A 16,433-nucleotide genomic window follows, 5' to 3' on the forward strand; every position below is an offset into this window, starting at 1 on the left:
ATGTGGTACTTAGGAATCAAACCTGGGTCCTTGTGCTTGCCAGGCAGGTGCTTAAACCATTGAGATGTCTCCCCAGCCAAGTTTGTTTTGTTGTTTTTTTTAAAGTCAGACAAACAGAATACCAAATTTAGTGATCACCTCTCCATCTCTGTCACCTATCAGTGCTGACACAGTTCTTTATTGCATTCTTTAGAAGTCTAGCCACTAGCTCCTTGGCCCTGTTGAGCATTCCTTTTCAGGCTCCATTGATTTCTTCCTAAAAGATGGAAAGCCCTTGCACAGCTCTCTGGCCTCTCATAGAGCCTGCTGTGCTCTTTATTTCTAGGCTCCTGCTATTCTGAATTAATTGGGAATTCTTATTTTAGGACCAGGGCTCTCCTAGAAGTTTAAAATAGTCTGTTGGTAAAGGAAGCTATAAAGAATTCTCGGCAGGAGAGTAATGAGAATGACTCTGTTATTAAGAGATCTGTCTGCCTTTTCCAAATGAGCTCAAGCTCCAAGTAGTGGGACTAGAGGGAAATGCAAATTGGTAATTAGGAAGGAAGTAGAAAAGTTAGTGCTTAGTTGAATGACAGTGGAGAGGGAGAATGTAAAAAAGACTCAGGTTTTTACAGGGGTACCTGGGTTGATGGTGGCATCCTTCATTAAGAAAACCTAACAAGAGTTTGCATAGGTAGAGGAGGGGTATTAAAGCAGGGAGGACGGGTTATGTTGTGTTTCACAGCACTAAAGGTGATCAGGGAGCACTTGACAGTGTGAATCTGGGACTCTGAAAGAAAGGCCTGGGTTGGGGAGAGAGACCTGAGAATTGTCACTAATTCAGTACTGATGGATAAAAAGAATAGAAGGAAGGAGTTGAGGATATAGCTCAGTGACATAAGCACATGCCTGGCAAGTGAAAGGTCCTGAGTTCAAGCCCAAGTACCACCAAAAAAAAGGAAAACAGAACTCTCAGGGAACTCCAGTACAGAAATGGTCGCTGATAGAGAGCATTGAAGAAGAGAAGAAATACCACAAAAGCCAGGGAAGCAAAAAGTGTCAAGAAAGAGTAGTGAAGGCTAGGTGTGTTGCGCACACCTGTAATACCAGCACTTGGGAGGCCGAGGCAGGCAGATTGATGTGAGTTTGAGGCCAGCCTAGGGTACACAGTGTGTTCAAGGCCAGCCTGAATTACATAGCAAGACCCTGTCACAAAATAAAAATCAAGATACATAGAGGTACAAATTTTCTATGATGAATATCATTATGTATATGTAAATTATACCAATAAACTTAAAAAAAGAGTAGAGAAATATTTTAGAAAAGTATGATTAAAGTAAGCAAAATGCCTCTCAGTGTTAATAGTCATAAAACTTATGACCATTCCTTGACCTTTTGGCTAAGATCAAGGGTAGTATCTATTCTTCCCAGTTTAATATCAGATATGCTGTCTATCAAGGACAGTATAGTAAATAGAGTTCTTGAGCTGGGAGACAGAAAAGGAGCTTGCTCCATCCACTCTGCATTGCCTTGGAACAGCAATGCCTCCAGGAACAGTGGATCACAGTGGTAGAAACAGAAGGCAAAGGGAAGTAGTGACCTTTGTAAAAAGCAAATGGAGCAGTTAGTATAAAAAGCAAAGGATGGGCCGGGGAGATGGCTCAGTAGAATAAGCGCTTCCCTGGCAAGCGCAAGGGCCTGAGTTCAGTCCCCGGTTCCACCAAAAAAAAAAAAAAAAAAAAGCAAAGGAGTCAATGGGCCATAGGTCTGCACCTATAAAACTGGGTGCTTCTAATGGACAAGTTCTGCAGTACTGTGCTTGACATGTTGTATTACATGTCTTACTCCATTTCTGTAGATTCTACATGAGGATTCAGCCTCAAAAATATTCAGAAAAAAATGTATCTATGCTGACCACTATATATTTCTTTCCTGCCATTATTCCATCAATATAACTGTTTACTTGTATTAAATCTTATATGGAACATAAAGGTGGGAAGTCTATAGGAAGTTGTTCATAGATTATATGCAAATACTACCTCATTTTACATAAGAAACTAAGTATCTGTATCTGAGGAGTATCTGTATCTGAGGAGGGTCTTGGAACCAGCATCTCCTAGATTCTGGGGCGTGAATGTATTGATGTTGTGCTGTTAATGGAGTAACCTAAGTCACTGGTTTTAGCTTTTTTAGCAGCCACTTCACACTAATGACTAATTAAACTTTTAAGTTTTTCTCACACTTTTTTTGAGCTTTGTCATCTTCCGCTTCTATCTTTGTTATAAGAGTTTGGAATCCAAGGACATAGCCTTAATAAGTATTTATATTCAAAATGTTAAATTCAGCTTATTGTAATAGTTTCTCGGTTTTATTTTTGGATTCTTATTTTGTCATTTAAATTAACCCATTTTGTTTCTTATATTTTGTTTTTGTTTTACTTTTCTAGTATAAAACCAGCAAAGAAGGGAGTGTGATGGGAGTTACCGTGTCCCGTCTTGCAATGTTGTCTCACTGCCAAGCTCTGTCCCAGGCCTGCAATTATTCTGAAGGTCAGGCCTCATCCCATGACTGCCCCGTTGTCAGCCCAACCCTGTGGGACTCTGAGCAGGATGCTCCACGATTGGATTTCATTTAATGACCAAGTGCAGCAGGAAACATTCGACATACTCTTGGCTTGCTTTTGTTTTCTTCTTTTCACAAATAATTTAATGTAATTTAAAGGAACTAAAATTCTAGGTGAACCAATATGTAAAGCATTATTTCTTGAGAACAAAAATATAAAATCATAATTAAAACCATATATTTACTAGCTATAGAATCTCCGGTATCTGCATTTTCCCATGTGTACAGAGCTGCCAGATATAAAGAAATTTAGTTACCAAAAGGTACAAATTAAAATACATAAAAGTGGGCTGGTGAGATGGCTCAGTGGTCTAAAGCACCTGCTTAGAACAAGCTTAGCAAAAACAAAGGGACCGCGGTTCAATCCCCCAGCACCACATGCCAGCCAGCCCCGCCCCCTGGTGGGCTGAGCTGGCCCTCCCCCACAAATAAATAAATAAAAAATAAATAAAATACATAAAAGTACTCTATAGTGTCAGACTATTTGCTTTAGAATATTCTTTAAGGGGGCCAAGGACATAGCTCAGTAGAATAAGTGCTTCAAGCGCAAGGTCCTGTGTTCAATCCCTGGTACCACCAAAAAAAAAAAAAAGTTTAGAATATTCTTGAAATATTAATGTTTTTGGTGTTTTATTCTTCCATAAAGTGAAACTAGTTAATTTCACTATGTTTTCATTTAAAAAGTATTTGATAAAAATACGTATCATGCATATAATGAAGCAATTAAAATGTTTCAAAATGGAGTTTGATTTAATTATAATGTATTCCTATAAGGGATTATAACTTGAGGCACTAAAATCAGGTTCTTGAGTATTAAAGTAGAGAGAAATGATTCCAGTGTCTTTCCCTACCTCCCTTTTTCAGACGGCCTTACTCTAGTTCAGACTGGCCTTGTCCTCATTATGGGACCCATATTAACCTCTCAGTCACTAAGCAGACCACGTTGACCTTGAACTCACAGTAATTCTGCCTCAGCCTCCAGAGTGTTAGGATTATAAGTGTGTACCACCATACCCAGTCAATAGATAACAGTTTTAAATGCAAAAATAAAAAATAGATATATATCTGTGTGTATCAGTTTTGTTATGTTTGATATATTCTCTCTAGAAGGATGGATGGATGGATGGACAGACGGACAGATGTACAGATAGATGAATAGATAGATAGATAGATAGATAGATAGACAGACAGACAGATATATAGACCAACATTTTAAATTTGTGTAAGAAACACAAGTTTTTATGTATAATTTGTAAAAATTCCAAAATTTCTAGAATAAACGTGGTTATAGCCAGGAATGGTAGCACATACCAGGAATGGTAGCACATACCTATAATCCTAGTACTCAAGAGTCTGAAGCAGGAGGGTTACCACAAGTTTGAGGTCAGCCTGGCACATGGAGAATTTAAGACCACCCCAAATTACACAGTGAGACCTTGTCTCAAAACATAATGAATGAATGAACAAATATGTCCCTTATAATAGGACAAATGCCCCTTGAAGCTGGGCATGGGGGTACACATCTCTAAGCCAAGTATTCCGGAGACTGAAGTTGGAGGATTACCTTGTATTAAGGCCAGCCTGGACTAGATCATTAGACCTGTGTCAAAAACAACAGCTGGGTATGGTGGCACAAGCCAGTAATCCAAGCATTTAGGCAAGGCAGGAGGATTGCCATGAGTTCAAGGCCAGCCTGGACAATAATGAGTTTAAGGTCAGCCGGAACTATACAGCAAGACCCTGTCTCTAAAAACCCCAAATTGTACTAAATTCAATCCCCGGTACCACAAAAAAAATACTTGACAAAGTACCTAAGTCATAGGAGTTTCTATACAGTGTCTCTGTTCTGACAAAAATCACCCTATTTTTGATCCTAAAGCCCGGGTGTAGCAACCTAAAGCAACCAAAAGATCTTGAGAATCCTTAGTCATTTTCAAACAGCATCAAATCATTTCTTTAGTAGAAGAGTAAAGGACACAGTTTTTCTGTTTAATACTAAAGATGCTTTCCTTGTTTTTATTTTTTCTATTTTAGGAGAAACAGTAGTGAATGTTTTAGACTTTAAGAAGGATGCTGGGCTGTGGCATGGCATGTTTTCGGTAAGCTACTCAGAATTAAGACCTTGGATATAAGTTGTGTTTTAAGATTAAGGCCAGAATGCTATGTAAAATGGAGCTTCTCTCAGTGCTTGTTTGATATTTAAGCTCCCAGAAGAGTGATAATACTTTCTAGACAGTTATCTAGCCATTCCTTTGGACATACTGTACTATACTGGAGGACTGTCTTGTTCAAGCAATGTGCTGCATCTGAAAAAGAGAGTCACAAGGTAACTGAGTCTACTCTCCATAAAAGAGGAGCCATGACATATGACTGTTAAAGGTGACTTCCTCCTGGATCAGGGCATCAAGACAGTTTTTCTGTGATCTTTGGAAAACAGTTAAGCTTTAGCCATAAAGAGATTTGAGGGGCTGGGGAGATGGCTCAGTGGAATAAGTGTTTGCCTAGCAAGCACAAGGGCCTGAGTTCAATCCCTGGTACCACCCCAAAAAAGAGAGAGATTGGGGGTGGGGTAGAGGTAGAAGAGAAGACATTTCGTATTTGTTCTGTTTTGTTTGGTAACAGGGATCAAACTCAGGAGCTTGTGTGTGCCAGGCAGGCACTTAAACCACTCAGCTATCTCCCCAGCCCAACAGTTCATATTTGTAAATAATATGTCACTTAGGAGAAAGAAAAAATACAGTGTCCTGGAGTTGAAAAGGACCTTAAAGAGCATCTAGTCCTTCTTCCTTTAGTACTGTAGGAGCCTGCAGGGGAAGAAAATGAAGCATGAGGGAAGGAGAGAAGGGCCCCCCTTTTGTCCAGAGAATACCCCTCACTCCAAGTTAGGGAGAACTTTATTCTTTGAGCATAACTACTATCTAACTCATTCTTTCCTATTTTTTTATCAGAAGTTTTTTTAAAAAAAAAACTTTTGTGGTGTTGAGAGGATTCTTCTTCCTGTTATATAAAATGTCAGTTTAAGTACCTATGTGAAGAACTGGTTATAAAAGCACTCTTAATCCTGAGACCAAAAGTTGCTTGTCAGAGATAGAAACTTGAGGGAGGGATGATGTCCTCCTGGTTTCTGTGGACCACTTGGGTGGTGAATGAATTGACTGGTCTGAATACCAACCTATGTTTACTCTGCCTGCCTCAGTTTCTGGGAGCAGGGCATCCTGGGTGTGTTATATTGAAGAGGCAGAACAGGAACCAGACTGTACGATGCTTACTCCCTCAGTCTCCTGACCTTATACTTCACAGGTCTAGGCAGGAATGCTTGTAAGAAATGGGTGGCTTTGATTTCTCACCTTGTAATACACCCTAGCATGGCTACAATGGATGCACTTGGCAGGTGGAAAACAGTTCACCTGCATCTGTTAGCCTTTTTTTTTTAATGTATTTAGTACAGGGTCTACAGGGTCTCATTATACAGATCGGACTCATAGTGATTCTCCTGTTTTCAGCCTTCCAAGAGCTGGGATTATAGGTGTGCGCCTCCACGCCCAGTCTCATTCGCAGTCTCAGCGTGCCCCTGGGGCAGGGCCAGCATGGTGCGTGTATGCTGGGGACCGAACCTCAGCTGCTCTGCTCTGCCTAAGCAGGCACGTTAGTCCACTGAGCTATCTGGCCGGCCCTCTGATAGCATTTTTAAACCATCTGCCCTGTGACTCAGCTGTCCTGCTTCACTATGTATTTTTATGGAGATATATCAGATAGTATATAATTGTGATCATCTCTCAGGGAGAGAAGAGGGAGCTGGAATAGAATTAGGTATTAAGGAGCTTCCATTCTATCATTAAGAAGTCAAGATTTTTTTAAAAGAATATGTATTTGAGTAATATTTCTATATTTAAATCTGATAAAATCTCTACTCAGTTTGGAAATGCTACAGTATGTATTGGTATTGATTGCTTATTTCTCTGCTTTTCAGAATGTAATGAATAAGATGCATACAATCAGTGTACCCTACTCAGTTATGAAGACCTGTCCTCTCTCTTGGGTCCAAAGAGTGCATGCCCACAAAGGTAGTCACACAAAGCATCTAAGCTTGAATTGTGTGAATGTTTGAATTAGGGTTTTAGGAGTTTCAAACTGCTGCTCTAGAGACACATTTCTGTATCTTGGTGCCTTAACAAGTTTTATTGTTCGGTTATTGTGGACTTTGGTGTTATACATTGTCTGTTTCATCTCAGTGAGGTCCTTTTCTAAAAACTGAGATGAATTGTCCTGACTCTGAGCCCAGAATGAGATTCATTGAGTGTTGTGTCATCCAAAGTTTTCTTGGCTGGGGTGCTATGGCCTGTTGGGAGGGTGCAGTAAGTAAACAATTGTGTATCTGTCAGTCATTTGAATGTGGCATTTTCTTCCTCTGACAGCTGGCGCAGTCTCTTTGAAAGCTTTGTAATTTTCAAGTGAGCATTAAGATCCCCAAAATAAACAAACACATATATAGTATGTTAAATATTTACCAGATTTGGTATGTCTGTAGCTTAACATTATCCCCTTTGATTTATAGCCAAAGTAGCTTTGGTAAAATGTCGAGACTTACACTGGGCTATGATGGCACATCGGGACCAGAGGGATGTAAGCCTGAGTTCCCTCCGCATGTTGATTGTGACTGATGGAGCTAATCCCTGTGAGTATTTCTGAAATGCGGGCCAGAGGATAGCTTTTCCTTTATGGATTAAACTCTCCCATACACCCTTTTCTATAAGGTTTGGTTTGGTTTTCTTGAGATGGGCTCAATATGTAATTGGAGATGGTCTCAAATTTGCAATGTAGCACAGGCCACCCTTGAACTTGTGATTGTCCTACCTTAGTCTCCTGGAGTCCTGGAATTATAGATATGCACCACCATGTTCAGTGTGTAAGCTTTTAAAACCTTTCTTGCTCTTTTATGTACTCTTATCATGTAGCTGTGGGTATCCTTATAGAGATTTTAAAAAAGGTGACTTACTATAACCCAATGTATGAACTTTATGTAAATACATGGGATGGACCTTATTTAAAAGTCCAAGAATATCACATAGAAGATGGACCTAAGCCAAAAGTACACTTTGTTGTTTAGCTAATTATTTCAGGAAGGGCCTCTAAGTTATGAACCAGCCACATACTCCTATATTGTCTCTACTACTGATTTTTGTCAGGCAGTTTTTTTGGGGGGGAGGGGGTTACTGGGAATTGAACTAAGGACCTCATGTTTGCCAGGCAGGTGCTGCACCACTGAACTGTATCCCCCCCCCCCCCCCCGCCCCGGGTCCCCAAAGTTTAATTTTAAATAGTGTCAATGACCTTGAAGGTTGGATGAACATAAATTTGTCTTTGAAATTGTATCAGACCACCTCATGGGCTCAGTAAAATACTCCCTTGGAATGAATAGTGAACATGTGAGTTCTCCTGAGAAACAACTATGTGAGCTTTCCACTCATTACCTGTTTCATGCATTAACGAAAATTAAATAATAATCAGCTTTCAAGTTGATCTGCTCCAACTCCTTAGGGTCTGTGTCATCCTGTGATGCCTTCTTGAGTCTGTTCCAAAGCCATGGGCTAAAACCTGAGGCCATCTGTCCATGTGCGACATCTGCTGAAGCCATGACCATAGCGATCCGAAGGTACTGTGCCAGATCTACATTCTCTTCATGTGTGCTACCATTTGGGTGAAATGTGCAGTTTTTAGCAAGCAGTGAGAAAGGGGTGTTAACAGATTTGCGGCATCATAAGCCTAACAGTGAAAATTACCTTGTAAAGTAGTTTGAAACATCTCATTTCTTTTTCCCACTCTTACCCAAAGTATAGCTAATACACTGAAAATTCAGTTGTTCTCATTTTGTTTGTGAAGTATTTCTTGCCAACCTCCTCATTGGTGAAATATTTTGACATTATTTTGCTTTTTAGAATTTTTAGCATCTTTCTTTTTTTTTTTTTTTTTCTTTTTTTCTTTTCTGTTTGAGACAGGGTTTCACTGTGCAGTTCAGTGTGCATTTGAACTCACTTTGTAGCCCAGGCTGGCCTCGAACTCAAAGCAATCAATCCTCCTGCCTCAGGATCCTCCTGCCTTGACCTCTCAAGTGCTGGGATTATAGAATTTTTAGCAATTTAGACTAGAAATAAGTTGGTTGTGGTTATTGCTTGAGTATGAAAAATGTATTTATACTCCAGTACTATGTATAATGTATATTGTATATATGTAGATAGATAGATAGATAGATAGATAGATAGATAGATAGATAGATACTTGTATGTGTGTGCATGTATTTTTTTCTGTGAGACAAGGTCTCACTGTATAGCCCAAGATAGCCTGAGCTGGCCTCAAGCCTGCTGCATTCCTCTTGATTCAGCCTCCTTCATGCTAGCACCAATGTTTGTTTGTTTTTACAGGAATTTTAAATAATCTTTAATGTTTTCAGTGCCTTCAAATATGCTCTGTTAAAGATTGTTAGGCATTTTGATTTTTTTTTTTTTTTTTTTTTTTGTGGAACCGGGGATTGAACTCAGGCCCTTGCGCTTGCCAGAGAAGCGCTTATTCCACTGAGCCATCTCCCTGGCCCTGATATTATTTTAATAATATAATTTAGTATAGAATTCATTCCATAAATGGTATTATATAGTGCTATTTTCATTAATAAAATCATGAATTAATAGCTTTTTCTATATTGCTTAATTCTAAGACCTAAATTTGATACTACTAGCAATAATTGCCTTTTTTCATTTTTTAAACTTTTATATTAAAGAGAGCAAATAATTTCAAAACAAGATAATAAGAGGGTAAGAAATTTAAGTAAGTGATTGGACTTTTTTCATTCACTTTATTGAAAATTCTTTGTGATTTGTACCTGGAAATTTGATTAACCTGGCATATTTTTGGTAGAAGAAATAGAGATTTATTTGGTAACCAGAGGAAAGCTGTGTTCATACATTACATCTGTATTTTTTTCTGTTGATATGATTGAAGTTGCTAGAGTGACTGTATTTTATTTTCTTTTTTCAGGCCTGGAGTTCCAGGGGCTCCTCTGCCAGGAAGAGCCATTCTCTCGATGAATGGGTTGAGCTATGGGGTAATCCGGGTCAATACTGAAGATAAGAATTCAGCACTTACAGTCCAGGATGTAGGACATGTGATGCCTGGGGGTGAGTCATGACAGGCCCCTTTGGGATTTTTCATGAAGATGTGTCATTGGAGACAGTGGGGCCTAAGAAAATACGAGTTCCAAAGCCTGGAATCCTGCATTTAGTGGTCACAAAATTTCTCCAAACCTTTCTAATAATTAAGTAGAAATATACTCACCTTTTGAGCAGTATTATGGGAATACTTCAGTTGCATTTCTTCGTATGGAAAGCTAAGTACTGAGTGATACCAAAGTTACCTGATTTTTCACACTAATGTCAAAGCATTGAGACTAACAGAAAAAATGTACCAGTTCCATGAGTGTTTGAATCTGGTCTACCTCGGGGTATATCCCAACCTGTTTAGCCGGTGTCCTTGTACTTTTTGGTCAGTTTTTTGATATGTCATTGTCTCAGAAACTTTTAATCTTTTCTTTTTCCCCAGTAGGGACTGAACTCTGGGTCTTGCACATGATAGGCAACTATTCTACCACTGAATTACTGCCTATCCCTTCAAAAAGCTTTAAATTTCACATATACTATACTTACATAGTTTCAGCTTTATTTTTAGTGCATTTGTTTTTTTGGGGGGTGTCTGTCTGTCTCTCTGTGTTGCTAGGGAATCAGACACAAGGCTTTGTACATACTAGCCAAGCACTGTACCACTGAGCTGTATCTCCACCCTCTCTTTAGTATTTGTTTTTTTAGTTGCCTTGGTTTTTGTCTTTGATTTTGTTTGTTTGTTTGATATTTTTTTTTTAATTTTCATTAGTATTTGTTCACAGTACATAATGATTATATTGATTGTGGGGTGTTAGTATATCCGTTCAGTATTCTTAATGCTACTTGGTAAATGTGAATTTTTCCAGGGTTTGCAGGATAAAGCTGTTACTTGCTAAGGTTTTCCAGAATTTCTGTCTCTTACTTGTGTTTTCTGTGCATCAGGGATGATGTGCATTGTGAAGCCAGATGGACCTCCTCAGCTCTGCAAAACAGATGAAATTGGAGAAATCTGTGTTAGCTCCAGAACTGGAGGGATGATGTACTTTGGGCTTGCTGGTGTGACAAAAAATACATTTGAGGTATATAGTATTAATATTTCTTGGAGGAAATATTTGGTTAAGGTCGGCTATAGGAAGGGAGATGTGCTGGCTGATGGGGACACTGTACTCAGTGTTTGAGAGCTTACACTCTGTAGTAGAGGATTCAGATCAAATCCTGACTGCCGCTCACTGGCTGATCTTGTGTGGGCTGCTGAGCCTTCCTACTTTCCATTTTCTTTATCTTAAAAATATGAGTAACAGCAGTAACTACCACCAGCCTGGGCTACAAGGTGAACTCAAGGCCAGACTGAACACTGCATACTGACCCTTTGTCTCAAAAAGACAAAAAACAACAACAGTAACTGTCTTACAGATCTGTTATAAAGTTAAATGAATTAAAATTTCATGAAGTGCTTAGAAAGATTCCTAACGCATAAGAGACACCATTTTGTATAATGGCGAGAGATCCTTCCAAAAATTGCTGTTGAATTTTCCATAGTTTAAAGTTCATAAACTCAAAAAGTTTTTACCTTTTTTCATGGTCTATGGATAGAACCTAGGGTCACTTTATGCTAGACAGGTAGTCTATTTCTGAGCTATATCCCTGGCCTCAAAAATTTAATTTGAAGAGTACAGTAACAGTAACAGCCAGATGTGGTGGCATACCTCTGTAATCCCAGCATAGGAGGCTGAGGCAGGAAGATTCTTTTGAATTTGAGGCCAGCCTGGGCTAAAAACAGTGACATAGGTTGTGCTAGATTAGTAAGTAAAGTTGCAGAACTGGTTTTTGTGGGGGTTTTGTTTGTAAAAACATTTTTGGTTTTACTACATAGTGTAGGCTGAACCTGACCTCACTGTATAGCTCAGACTGCCCTCAAACTCATGTTTTAAGTTCCCAAGTGCTGAGATTGCAGGCATGTGTTACTCATGCCAGGGTTTGAAGAACTGTCTTTGTCACAGGGTTCGGATTGCTTACATTTTTGGACTTTCAGTCAGATTTGTTGAGCATCTTTTCTGAGTGTGGGGCTGTGGTCTACATGCTTGGGCTACACGGTCCTGTAGAGTTTGCACTTTCTAATGCGACAGCACATTACTTACTTTCTTGCAGGAAGTTCTGTCTGTAAAGCCAAGCCATAATGAGAAGTTTACCTTGTAAGCCTGGAAACAGAAACAGAAATTTTTATAGTTAGGATCAAGGGGCCAGCAAGATAGTTCAATGGACAAAGTACCTGCTTAGGCAAGCACAGAAACCGGGGTTCAGTCCCCTGCACCATAGGCCACACTGCCCCTGCCCCTGTGTGCACTGAGCCAGCCACCAAGACTGGGCATGGTGGCACACACCTGTAATGCCAACACTGGGGAGGCTGAAAACATAGGGACTACTACTAGTCTAGCTATGTAGTAAGACCCTGGACCAAATACATTAATAACAACAATAATAATAATCAGGGTACCTTTTAGGAACCAAAGAAATTTATTTGGTATGTATGTCTCGTTTACACTAGGCTTCTATGAACATTGCCAATTTTCAGTTCTTTTTGGGGGGCAAGGGGTCTACAGGGTGTTCAGGGTCTCACTACTAGATCATACTCATAGTCATCTGCCTATTTACAGCCTCCCAAGAGCTGAGATTATAGGCGCTTGCCACCACACCCAGTCTCAATTGCTGTCTCAGTGTGCCCCCAGCCCAATTTTCAGTTCTTTAAAGTTTTTTCTCGGGGGCTGGGGAGATGAGATGGCTCAGTAGAATAAGCACTTGCCTGGCAAATGCAACGGTCTGAGTTCAATCCCCTGTTCCCCCCCACCAAAAAAAAAATTTATAATGTATACTGGTGACTCAAAATAGCAGGACACCTGTGTCTACCTTTCCATTTGACAATAAATGCATCTGACTACACACTGACAGGTGTCCCTAGTGAGTGTCACCTGTATGAAAAAATGTATCTGTGTTATTTGTGGTATAGCCTAATAAGAGCTAAGATTCCTGGACTGGCCATCATCTTGCTATTTATGTAACCTAAAATGTTATTCTGGGAATCATAAAATGTCTTGGGAGTGGGCATTCACATCCTCCTCAAGCTTCTGTTTACCACCATTCTCTTAGATGATTTTCATAGATGATTACCTCTTTTAAATACATATAAATTTATTTAGCATTATACATTAAACTACTTTAAATCTCACATTCTTTCTCCCCCTTTTGTAGGGCAGAACAAGATTAAGCCTATGGCCTTGGGCATACTAAGCATGTGTTTACCACTGACCTACAACTCCAGCTCCTATTTCTCGTATTTTAAGTGATTGACATGCATGTTTTTTCAATGTCTATAATTTCCTTTCTTGAGTTTTTCTAATTAAAAATGAGATTTTAAAAAGGGAGAATGGGCATGTAGCATGGGCCTGTAATCCCAGCTCTTGTGAGGCTGTAAACAGGCGGATCACTCCGAGTCTGATCTAGTAGTGAGAACCTGAACACCCTGTAGACCCTTCCCTAAAATACAAAAAAATAAAAAAATAAAAAGGAGCCAGGCATGATGGCACATGCCTATAGATAATCCTGGCATTCAGGGGGCTGAAACAGAAAAATTGCTGAGAGTTCAAGGAAGTGTTGGCTACACTGTGAGTCCAAAACCAGCCTGAACTACATAGGAAGATCTTGTCAATAATTCAATGAGTAAATAAGTACGTAAATGCTGGTTAGGAGGTATAGCTCAGTTCAGAGGTCTTGGGTTCAATCTCTAGTACCCAACCTCCCCACCAAAAAAAAAAAAAAAAAAACAAGATCTTTAAGCAGAATTTGAAAATACTAAAACTACTTGATTTTATTACCTTTCCTAGCCAGTTAAAATAGTGCATGCATGTAATCCCAGCATTTGATAAACTAAGGCAGAAAGATCACCATGAGATTAAAGCCAGCCTAGGGCTACATAGTTCAAGGCCAACTTGAACTGTATGGCTAAACACTGTCTACAGGAAAAGAAAAAGAAGGGGGGGGGGGAAATATATACACATATTCTCAGAATATCAAAATGCTATATCCAAAGTAATGAAATTTTTAAGTCTTAATTATAAATGTAACCATAGCAAACTAAAAATTCCTAACTAAAAGTGAAAAATTGTTTCTTTGGTACTATAAATTTAAGTTTCTATTATTTTTCATAGGATTTATATTTAAATTCAGAGGGTGTATTCCAGAATGCTTAACATTTCACTAGAACAAGAGACCTAGTAATTAAACCTTTCTGATTAATCAAAAAATTTAAAAAAGCTTTCAAAGCCAGATGTGGCTTTTACTTGCGTTTTGATAGCAGAAGAGACTTCTGGGACAGCTGGAGGCAGCTCTATGAATCAGATTGCTTTAGGAAAGAGAAGACTACATCTACCTTCTCCACTAGAAATGGCCAGTTACCAGTACAAAAAATGACTACAATTCTATAAAACAAGACCAACAGATATTTTTCACACATACTAGTATGATGGTGCTCTGTAACAGGGTCACACTGGTTTCTTCCAGGCTTTTACTCTTTAGTTAAGAGTTGTCGATTCAGCAGCAGATCTTTATGTTCTCATGAATCTTATGAGCCACTGCATCTGATACATTCTCGCAAACAGTGTGGCCTGATGAAACCAGAAGATCTTCTGGACCTCAAGATCAGTGTTTCCATGGGGCCAGGATTATAGCTCAGCTATACATAGCCTGCCTGCTAAGCATGAGGTCATGAGTTCAATTCCTGGTACCAAAAATAAATAAATCAGCATTTCCAGCTTCCTGGGAATATAGGCTTCTTTGTGTCTTTTTGAGACAGGGTCTCACTATGCAGTTCAGGCTGGCCTTGAGATCAGTGAGCTACAACTCAGGCTGGACTCATACTCAGTCCTCCTGCCTCAGCCTCCCAAGTGTGCAACACTACTGTACAAAAGAAAAACAAAGATTTAAAACTTGGCCTGATGTTCTCAGAGAACATTTATCAACTGAAAGACTTGAGTTTGTGATGGCGCAATGTTTGAATGAATTTCAGGATAATAATGCACCTGTAGAACAAGTACAGAAACTTACTTGGAAAGTGCCAGAGTTGAGTGTGTAATCCAAACATGAAGAATTGCTTCCAAGAGACTTTGAATCACTATTACCAGAAGTGGCTAATAGCAAACCAGTGATTCTGACTATAACTCAGAAAACTGAGAATGATATGAACTTGAAAGAAGTACTCTTAGAAAAGTTCATTTATGGTACTAAGGAAATTGCTATGCTCTTTGAGCAGAAGACTACAGGGCTGACTTCATTGACCGAATGTGTATACAAACAGCACTCTTTTTGAAACAGATGAATGCTACCAACACTTACAATTCTCTATTGATGATCTTGACTGTTATAAAGTGATCTGCCATGATCTCTGGGATACCCATGTGTTTTTAGGAAGCATCTTCAGAGACTGGGCGTGGTAGCACACACCTGTAATCCCAGCTCTTGGAGGCTGTCAACGAGTGGATCACTACGAGTCTGATCTAGTAGTGAAACCCTGACCACACTGTAGACTGTTCCCTAAAATACAAAAAAAAAAAAAAAAAAAAAGTATTTTCACTAATGCAGACAACCATATTATGAAGAAATTAAGTGGAAACTAGCAGTAATGTCATTTTGTTTGCTCTACTTTTTATATGTAAATGGATTGATCAATATAAACATCAGAGACTTCACTTTTTAAAATAGACTTATTTGGAGTATTCAACAGAAATAAATTTATAGCTTTGATGCATGATTGGGATTTTAAAATCACAAATGTTAATTCATGTTGTTATTGAGTACATGTTAAACATACCACATTGAGCCAGGCATGGAGGTGCATGCCTATAATCCCAAGCACTTGGGAGGGTGAGGCAGGAGGATCCCCTCAAGTGCAAAGACAGTCTGGGCTACACAGTTAAGTTCAAGGCCAGCCTGGATACATCTTGAGACCCTGCCTCAAAAATAAAAAAATTAGGGGGCCTGCCCCTTAGCTCAGTTCTTTAAGAGCCTGCTTAAGCAATCAGTCAGCTCAGGTTGCTGTGGTTCGATTCCCCAGAACTCAAGCCAGCCAAACCTGCCCTGAAGGCATTCTGAGCGAGCCAAAAAAATAAATAAAAATTTAAAGGCCGGCCAGATAGCTCAGCAGATTAAAGCACCTGCTTAGGCAGACGCAGGAACCAGGATAAAATCCCCAGCATGCCATGCTGACCCCACCCCTGGGGCAAGCTGAGATGGTGACTGAGACGGTGTGGTGGCATAGGCCTCTAATCCCAGTGCGTGGGAGGCTAAAAACAGGAAAATCATTATGAGTCTGATCTGTGTAGTGAGATCCTGTACTAAATACAAAAAAAATTTAAGAAGAATATTATTATTGTAATTTTGTAAGACCTTTTAAAAGTCAAAATATTTTCTAAGAAAATACAAAGCTTTTACTTTCTTTTGTCTTTCAGGTGATTCCAGTGAATTCTGCAGGCTCTCCAATTGGTGATGTACCATTCATTCGGTCAGGATTGTTGGGATTTGTAGGTCCAGTAAGTGATGCTTTCATGTTGATTTTTTTTTGTTTTGTTTTGTTTTTTATTTTTCAACAAATAATACACTGCATATATTCTTCTTAGTGGTTAATTGCTGTACAAG

The 16,433-nt window shown here is 39.2% G+C and overlaps 1 protein-coding gene, 1 non-coding gene and 1 pseudogene across 5 annotated transcripts in view; all 3 read left to right on the forward strand.

Annotated features, from left to right (window-relative positions):
* The window catches only part of Dip2b (disco interacting protein 2 homolog B), a 255,045-nt gene that overhangs the window by 184,694 nt on the left and 53,918 nt on the right, over positions 1-16,433 (forward strand). For all 4 annotated transcript variants that reach the window (XM_004637809.2, XM_004637808.2, XM_023722670.1 and 1 more), the window contains 8 exons: positions 2,426-2,528; positions 4,636-4,700; positions 6,572-6,665; positions 7,157-7,276; positions 8,140-8,254; positions 9,631-9,770; positions 10,692-10,828; positions 16,247-16,327. In XM_004637809.2, the coding sequence (XP_004637866.1) occupies positions 2,426-2,528; positions 4,636-4,700; positions 6,572-6,665; positions 7,157-7,276; positions 8,140-8,254; positions 9,631-9,770; positions 10,692-10,828; positions 16,247-16,327 (855 nt within the window). The remainder of the gene's footprint in view (positions 1-2,425; positions 2,529-4,635; positions 4,701-6,571; positions 6,666-7,156; positions 7,277-8,139; positions 8,255-9,630; positions 9,771-10,691; positions 10,829-16,246; positions 16,328-16,433) is intronic.
* LOC111818534 lies at positions 1,359-1,546 on the forward strand. The gene has a single exon (XR_002822507.1). It is a non-coding gene; the product is annotated as a U2 spliceosomal RNA (small nuclear RNA).
* LOC105743038 lies at positions 11,040-15,235 on the forward strand (annotated as a pseudogene).

Source organism: Octodon degus, unplaced genomic scaffold (genome assembly GCF_000260255.1).
Source record: "Octodon degus isolate 3935 unplaced genomic scaffold, OctDeg1.0 scaffold00093, whole genome shotgun sequence".
Classification (NCBI taxonomy): domain Eukaryota; kingdom Metazoa; phylum Chordata; class Mammalia; order Rodentia; family Octodontidae; genus Octodon; species Octodon degus.